Genomic DNA, 8,494 nt, shown 5'->3' on the forward strand with positions numbered 1-8,494 from the left:
GATCCTGGAGTCGTACCTCCCATCCTAGGTCTCGGCGGATTCTGCCCGGGGCGACTCGGGGTCTAGCCCTGCTAGGGCGGGCACTGAACTCTTCAGGGTCCAAGGCGGGGGTAAGGGTTGTCTTTTCCCCAGGGCAGGCTTGGGGAACAAAAGCGCTTGCTGGAGAGTGGGCGGGAGCTGCGGGGGTCTGCGGGAGTCGGCGCCCTCGCCTGGGTGACCACTGCGCCCTTAGTCGCCCTCCAGGCGCCTGATGCCCTGTCTCCCTGCAGAATTCCCCTGGCTTCAGCATCCCCGGCAAAAGAGCAAGGAAAGGGGGTCTTTCTTGGCTTGCAGGCCCCAAAGGTTCCCAGGACTCGGGCGGGTGAGGTCCCTGCGGTCCGGGAAGTTCTCCGCGGAGAGTGAGCGAGCTCATTTTTCCTTCCATTCCCCAGCCTCTGTCTTCCAGTCTTTCAACCCTTCCAAGTTATCCCCAGCTTGCCTCCCTGTACGCCTCCTAGCCGAAAGCAAAGAGAACCTCCCAACGCACAAAATAAAGAGAGGTGAAAAATGGGTGGAGAGTCCACAAGTCGCGCGCCTCCGTGCCTGAGCCTCGGTCACTGCCTTTACGCCAGGCTCCCCTCCCCCCGCCAGGGAAAGTCTCCAGGACCCCCATACAGGACCCGATTCTCCAACCTCGCTGCTCGGCCCCCGGCTCCCCAGATCCCTCTTCCTTGGCCAAGGCTCCTCGAATTGCCCTTCAGGATTACCAAGACGCGTGGACAACACACCCAGGACGCCCCCCTTGCTCCGCAGACAAAGGGTCTGTGCCAGGCCAGCCGGCCGCGCCATTCCGCCCGGACTCACTCCTGGACTAGGGACCTGCTCTCGTTGCCCCCACCGCACGGTCAAGATCCTCTTACTCCTCCTCCCTCTTCGAAGACACCGTCTCCCTCAGGGCGCCCCCGCGCCCCTCCCCCGGGGCGTCTGTGGGAACTACAGGCACGGGCAGATGGAATGAAGTTCTGGGTTCTGAATTCTGGGTTGAGCGAGATGCGCTGGTCCCAGCTGGCTGGGCTGCCTGTAGCGACCGCAGGAATAGGAGAGAGGGAAGGCTACGAAGTGTGTGTGCGCCAGTCTGTTCATATTTAATTTATAAAGGCTCCTCGGAACCCCGATCGGGTGGTCTCTTTAGAGGCAGCGCTCCTCACCCGTCTCTCTCCCCCACCTCCCCAGCTCATTAAAATGCTCAACACTGAAATCGGAAGATTGATCTCAGAGGCCCCAAACCGACCCACCTCCAGAGACAGCCACGGCCCGAGTGAGGGCTGGGGGGAACACGTGCGCCCGGAGTGCTCAGTGTCTATGGAAATACCGGGGAAGGCAGGGGCTCTGCGTGTTTCCCGAAGCCTGCACCCCTTTTCCGATTCTGGTCAGCAACTCTGTCTCCAGGGCTGCCATGGGCACTGAGGGGGAACAGAAATCGCGTTTTATACAAATGCCTCGACAACCCTGGGCTTCCACTTCTTTGTCGCCAAAAGAAATATCGGGGTTTCTCCAGAAACAGGAAGCGAGAGTCCGGAACAGCGAATATTCGAGTCTGCTGAGGCCCGTTGTTGTGTGAGGGTGTCAAACATTAGGGCGGTATCGGGCCGCAGAGGCTTTGGGGGACAGTGTGTGGGGTTGATGGTGTGTTTGCTCGTTAGACCGTGAAGATGATGGCGGGGGCGGAGGAGGAAGAGAGATGCTCAAGCCTGAAGTCTCCAACCCACAGTGCTCAAAAGGAGCAGACGTTTTGTAACCATCCCTTTCCACACCGCCGTCTGCTGCAGCCCCGGAGCCCCATTCGCCCCTAGCTGGCAAGTCCTGAGGGCGAGGCGCTTGGGTGCGCTCGGGCCGGCTTCCTGGGAGCGGAGGCTGGTACCAACGCGCCCTGCCCCACCCAGCGGTGCGCACGGGCCCTCGAGCTGGGCGGTGGTCTTCCAGCGCTGGTTTAGCCACAAAAGGCGAGACGTACAGAGTCGACCTGAGGAGGCTGGGCAGGGGAGCGCCCGGTAGGGCGGTGCGTTCTAGTCTTCGGGTTGGGCTGGCAAGAGGTGAGGTGGGAGCTGGGGAAACCAGGGCTCGTAGCTGCCCAGAGCCAGGCAAAAATAGCTGGGAGGGTGAGGCGCTCTGCTAACACTATCAATTATGCATCGTGTTGAACGTGGCTTCGGGGAGGAGGCGGCTAGCAGCGGGGGTGCGGGAAGGAAGAGTCCGCGCGACCCCTGCGGCGCGCAGCTCAGCCGGTCCCGCGCGAGGACTCTCTGCGCCACCGCCTGCCTTTGCAAAAAGAGTTTTAAGGCAAAGACACGCTTCCCTTCCCCCCTTCAGGCGTGAGCTCTTCCTTCCCCCAAATTCCTCAAAGATGGTTTGTCTCACGTGTTGCGGGGCGTAAAAGAGGCTCGCATTCAATTAGCAGCAAAGCTAACGGGCTCTGGCGGGACCCGCGCGTGAGGGTGAGTGCGCATGAATGTGTGTGCCTGCAGGAGGGGGGAATGCTGAGCGTCCCGGGTGAAGGTGTGCCTTTGAAAATGTGTGTGAACGTAGCGAGATCTCAACACATTGATGCGATTATTACATGATGATGGGTAATTCTAACATATGAAGAGCGACTGTGTGGAGGGTGCGAGGGTCTGTGTCTGTGACAACGCGTTTGAATGGGGAGGGAGTCGTGTGATTAGGGATAGTGACAATGTCTACAGATGTGTAAATGAGGGGGGGGATGAGGGTTATGGGAGTGTGGTGAACTGGAAAGAGCCAGGCCAGGGCGCTGGGCGTGGGGGCGCCCCATTGTGACCAACGTCCCTTGGCCAGGGGAAGAGTCTCTATGGCTTTAACAAATGTAGATGATGCGGGAGGTGGGAGAGGCTGTGCGCGTCCCTGCTGAGCCCGGGAGCGCGCGAGGACTCTCTTCAATCTGCAGCCAGTGAGAGGTGGGGGGAACAGAGGCGAAAGGAAAAACTGAAGTGGGACCTCAGGGCCAGGGGAGTCCACAGCTTACCTGTCCCTTTCTCTGCCTCTCCCCCATCTTCCCCACAGTCGCAGCAACAGATGTGGGAAGCGCCCTTGGGCTGTCGTCCTGGCTCCGCGACCTCAAGTCTGCAGAAGGGGTTGCAGCCCGAGGGCAGCGCGCGGAGAGTCAGCGAGCAGCGGGTAAGCAGCGGAGACCACCCCGTAACACTGACCCAGATTGGGGTAAATCCCGTCCAGGGTGCCAGACCCTCCCTGCCGGCTCTCTCTAGGCGAGACCGGGGAGAAGAGGGGAGGGGCCTTCCCTCCGGAGCAAGAGGGAGTGGGGAACGCGGGTTCCAAAGACCAGAGGGTGGGAGGGGCTCTGCCGAACCTGCCAGGAGCCCTAAGTGGGAGCGGAGAATCTGTTTGTAAGTGCGTTTGTATGACTGCGGATACGAATCTTTTATTGGGGGGGGGGGGTTGTCCTCAGGCATTGTGGGCTGCAGAAAAGAGGCAGAATCTTAAACCTTCTACTTGATTAGCTAGTGGCAGCCCCCTTGACCCATCGGCTAGGGACTTCCCCGCCCCCATGGGAGCCGTCGGGGAAGATGCAGAGGGGGGAGCGAGGATCTTTAGTGACCTCCCTCCATTGCTCTTGGTCCCAGCTCGGAGGAGGACCTCCTTCCTGAGAAGGAAGGTTGATCGAGGGGCCCTGTTGGTTTTCCCCTCCTAGGAGTTGCAGCCCAGGGCAGGCGGCTTCAATCGCGGCTGAAGAGGGACCTGACGAGTCTGTTTCCCCGGTCCCAAGCCTCTTGCCACCTGCAGCAAGTTCTCAGCATTTGCTGATCCGCTGGGATTTCAGTCTGAGAGGGCTGTGTACAGGCGCAAGTGCTCGCCTGTGTCCCTGTGTGTGGGTTGGTCTGTGTGAGGACTTGTGCCCTGGTGTCTGTCAATTCTCACAATGAACAGGAAAGCACTTTGCCCCGTGGTGGAGAACGCTGTACAAATGCTGTGTTCAGTTGAGAGAACAATGAGGTCTCCAGGATATATTGTGTCTGTGTCTGGGTGTCTTTGTGTTTGTATGTCTAGGAAATGTGTTGTGAACCCCTAAGCCCCTGCAGAAGTTGTCGGTTTGATGGCAGGTGCCTGGGCGTGTGTTTGTATTGTTGTGCGCTTGTATGGGCGTGTGTGGGCGAGTGCTGTGCCGTGGGACAAAGAGTTCAAGGGAGGACAGGCGGTCACGGACAAAAATACCCTTTCTATGTATCCCTTTCACTGAGTTAAGTGAAGGCTTAGAAACATAGTCAGGGTTCGATGCAAAGCCCAGGGCAGACCTGCTAGCGGCCCACTCTGTGGAGGGCTCAGCCCCAGGCTGATGGGATAGGTAGAGAAAAAAGAGCAAGGTACGAGGCGGCTAGAAAAGGAAGTCAGGGCCCTGAGAGGGAGCAAGCATTGAATCCCAAGACTTTTACTGAGCTCCAACTCGTGCCTAAGAGAGGCTGCTGGGCACAGAGGAGAAAGTTACCGCAGCCCTGGGACCTGCCCTAGACGGGTTTACGGAGGAGGCAGATGGATAGGGAAGGGACGCTGGGGCTCAGTGAGTCACCTTCTCCCCTCTTCCCCCGGCTTCCACCTGCAGGATCCGCGATGGTGCCCTTGAGGGCCCTGTGGCTGGCTTGGGCGCTGCTCGGAGTGGCCGGAGCGTGCCCAGAGCCGTGCGCCTGTGTGGACAAGTACGCGCACCAATTCGCCGACTGCGCCTACAAGGAGCTGCGCGAGGTGCCGGAAGGACTACCGGCCAACGTGACCACGCTTAGTCTGTCGGCGAACAAGATCACCGTGCTGCGGCGTGGGGCCTTCGCCGACGTCACGCAGGTCACGTCGCTGTGGCTGGCGCACAATGAGGTGCGCACCGTGGAGCTGGGCTCGCTGGCGGTGCTGAGCCAGCTCAAGAACCTCGACCTGAGCCACAACCTCATATCCAGCTTCCCATGGAGCGACCTGCGTAACCTGAGCGCTCTACAGCTACTCAAGATGAACCACAACCGCTTGGGCTCGTTGCCCCGGGACGCACTCGGTGCACTGCCCGACCTGCGCTCCCTACGCATCAACAACAACCGGCTTCGTACACTGGCTCCTGGCACCTTCGATGCGCTAAGTGCGCTGTCACATCTGCAACTCTATCACAACCCCTTCCACTGCGGTTGCAGCCTTGTGTGGCTGCAGGCCTGGGCCGCGAGCACCCGGGTCTCCTTACCGGAGCCCGACTCCATCGCGTGCGCCTCTCCTCCTGCTCTGCAGGGGGTGCCGGTGCACCGCCTGCCCGCCCTGTCCTGTGTACCTCCCAGTGTGCATCTGAGTGTTGAGCCGCCGCCTGAGGCGCCGGGCAGCCCCCTGCGCTCCGGCCTAACGCTCATGCTACACTGCGTCGCCGAAGGACACCCCACGCCCCGCCTGCAATGGCAACTTCAGATCCCGGGGGGCACCGTAGTGTTAGTGCCGCCGATCCTGAGCGGGGAGGACGACGGGGACGGGGCGGAAGACGGGGAGGAGGAAGGAGATGGGGACGGGCCAACGCAGACAGAGGCTCCAACCCCGACTCCAGCACCCGCTTGGCCCGCGCCCCCAGCTACCCCGCGCTTCCTGGCCCTTACAAACGGCTCCCTGTTGGTGCCCCTCCTGAGTGCCAAGGAGGCAGGCATCTACACATGCCGTGCCCACAACGAGCTGGGTGCCAACTCCACGTCAGTTCACGTGGCAGTGGCAGCTGCAGGGCCCCCAAAGCACGCTCCTGGCGCAGGGGGAGACCCTGATGGGCAGGCTCCAACCTCGGAGCGTAAGTCCACAGCCAAAACCCGGGGCAACAGTGTCCTACCTTCCAAGCCCGAGGGCAAAATCAAAAGCCAAGGCCTGGGCCGGGTTAGCGTCCTCGGGGAGACACTGGCAGGGCCGGAGGGGGACGAGGAGGCAGGTGAGGGTGAAGAGGCGGAAGACCAGGTCTCTGCTGACCCGGTGGAGGAGCAACGCTGTGGCCACGGGGACCCCTCGCGGTACGTGTCCAACCACGCGTTCAACCAGAGTGCCGAGCTCAAGCCGCATGTCTTTGAGCTGGGCGTCATCGCGCTGGACGTGGCGGAGCGCGAGGCGCGGGTGCAGCTGACACCACTGGCGGCAAGATGGGGCCCTGGGCCCGGCGCGGCTGCGGGAGCAGGGCGGCCCGGACGGCGGCCATTGCGCCTGCTCTATCTGTGCCCGGCGGGGGGCGGCGCAGCAGTGCAGTGGTCGCGTGTAGAGGAGGGCGTCAACGCCTACTGGTTCCGTGGCCTGCGGCCGGGGACCAACTACTCCGTGTGCCTGGCGCTGGCAGGCGAGGCCTGCCACGTGCAAGTGGTGTTCGCCACCAAGAAAGAGTTGCCCTCTCTGCTGGTTATCGTGGCCGTGAGCGTGTTCCTCCTGGTGCTGGCCACCGTGCCCCTGCTGGGCGCCGCCTGCTGCCATCTGCTGGCCAAACACCCGGGCAAGCCCTACCGTCTTATCCTGAGGCCGCAGGCCCCGGATCCCATGGAGAAGCGCATCGCCGCCGATTTCGACCCGCGTGCCTCCTACCTCGAGTCCGAGAAAAGCTACCCGGCAGGCGGCGAGGTGGGCGGCGAGGAGCCAGAGGAGACCCCCGGGGAGGGCCTTGACGAAGAAGCAGAGCAGGGGGACCCAGATGGGGACCTGCAGAGGGAGGAGAGCCTGGCGGCCTGCTCGCTGGTGGAATCCCAGTCCAAGGCCAACCAAGAGGAGTTCGAGGCGGGCTCCGAGTACAGTGATCGGCTGCCCCTGGGTGCCGAAGCAGTCAACATCGCCCAGGAGATTAACGGCAACTACAGGCAGACAGCGGGCTGAACCCCCAGCCCGTCTGGCAGCCCATTCCCATCCCCCACCTTGGGTGCCTGGGAGCAGAAGCCTTGGGCTGGCAGGATTTATGCCCCCCCAACTTTCACTTACTCCACCCCCTTACCACCCCCTAACCTTGACTACTGGGGACTTCTAGTGGGGAGTCCCACCCACGACGGTCATTGTCCTCGTGGGCTGAATTCCCCTCCATGGCGAGCACAGTTCCCCGCTCCTCCCTCCCTGTATAAGACACCACCCGCTGACCGTGAGGCGAAATCCAAGCCTCTCCGTTCCCACCGCAATTATCAGCGAAATCCGCCCCGAGCCCGCTCCACAGTGGGCTCGGAAGCCAGAGGAAATGGGAGAAGACTTTGGAAACATCTGATGGGCATGCTGTGGCTCGGGGGTCAGCCCGGGACCCCCAGGAGGTGTCCTTAGCGTGGAGCGCTATGGGGTCCCGCCTCAACCCCTACTCCGCCCTTTCCGGGGTGCACATCCCAGAAGCCGGAATTCTGTGGCAACTCCCCAGTTTTTAGTTTCAAAGCCCCCTTATGACTGGGAACCAAACGCTTCTGTCCCCCGTCCCCCACTCCGCTTCTGACCAGCTGGAGCCGAGACGGGTGCCTGCGGCGCCTTTCAGCTCCGCCCTCCGATTTTCATATTTTCGTTGTTTTCAAAGACAGTGACACTCCGGATCTGGTGCTAACACTCCCTTGCTAGCCTCTGGGAAAACTGGGTGTGTGCGTGTCTGGGGATGGGGGGAATCCGTCTCCTCTCGCCCTCTCTCCTAACTTAAAGCGCCGCAAAACCACGCGCCCTGTTTCCGCGGAGGGTGCGGCCTTGGTCCCAGGCCAATTTCGTTGTAGGTCAGTCGGGAATTTCTGGAGACTCGACAGCTCCGCTTGCGCTGCAGCATGCGGCCCAGACCTCAGCTCAAGAAGCACCAGGGGCGCCGGAAGCCAACCCCGGCCTCCTGGACCGGGTCTCTGGTGAGGGGCGAGCGCCCGGTTCGCACAAAGCCGGCGCGTGACCGTGCGGCGGGATCCGGATGGAGAAAAGCCCCTCGGTCCTCGCGCCCCGCCCCGCCCCTCCTTCCGCGAGAATAGTAATATTTGCGCGGCTGTAGTCCTAGACGAGCGTGCTCTGTAGGGGAAAAGTCTGTGTCCTGTAAAAGTGTGTCAAGGGTAGAGTAGGGAGGCGGGCGGGAGGGAGGACGGGGAGAGGGGATGCGGCGCGGCGACTCGGGCGCTGGTCTTTTTTCTTTCTTGCAGAAAAGCCTAGGGGTTGGGGTGGGGGGTTTGGGGCATCGGGACCAGCCCTGTCCGTGAAGCGCAGCACAAGTGCGGCCCGGGGCTGAATAGCCCCCTGGAGTCCGCACCCTTTTCTAAAGGCGTCTGTATGTAAACAGTCAATAAAACAATCGATTTGAACTGGCCTTGGTGACTCTTTGTCGGGGGACAGAGGCAGGAAGCCTGGAGGATGCAGGAGGAAACAGCAGAAGGAAGGAGCCCATAGGATCCTCCCGTTGGGATCCTTTGTGTGATTTTTTGTTTGTCTTGTGATTTTACCAGGTGTTTACACCTGGTGCCTGCTCTTGGTGCCTCCAGCTCAGGGATGGAGGGGGGAAACCAGGTGGGATGGG

General features: G+C 61.4%; 1 protein-coding gene across 6 annotated transcripts; it reads left to right on the top strand.

Annotated features, from left to right (window-relative positions):
* The first annotated feature begins 1,899 nt into the window (after positions 1–1,899).
* On the top strand, positions 1,900–8,282 carry ISLR2 (immunoglobulin superfamily containing leucine rich repeat 2). 6 transcript variants are annotated; one of them, XM_082387696.1, is made up of 3 exons: positions 1,900–2,030; positions 3,058–3,171; positions 4,610–8,282. In XM_082387696.1, the coding sequence occupies exon 3, from the start codon at positions 4,618–4,620 to the stop codon at positions 6,859–6,861; it is 2,244 nt and encodes a 747-aa protein (XP_082243822.1). In that variant the 5' UTR covers positions 1,900–2,030; positions 3,058–3,171; positions 4,610–4,617; the 3' UTR covers positions 6,862–8,282. The 6 variants fall into 6 exon arrangements, with proteins under 6 accessions (XP_082243822.1, XP_082243820.1, XP_082243818.1 ...); XM_082387694.1 differs by lacking the exon at positions 1,900–2,030 and adding an exon at positions 2,058–2,072; XM_082387692.1 differs by lacking the exon at positions 1,900–2,030 and adding an exon at positions 2,137–2,474.
* Positions 8,283–8,494: the final 212 nt, after the last annotated feature.

The sequence above is a fragment of the Balaenoptera borealis genome (assembly GCF_965194805.1).
Source record: "Balaenoptera borealis genome assembly, chromosome: 3".
In the NCBI taxonomy this organism is placed as follows: Eukaryota; Metazoa; Chordata; class Mammalia; order Artiodactyla; family Balaenopteridae; genus Balaenoptera; species Balaenoptera borealis.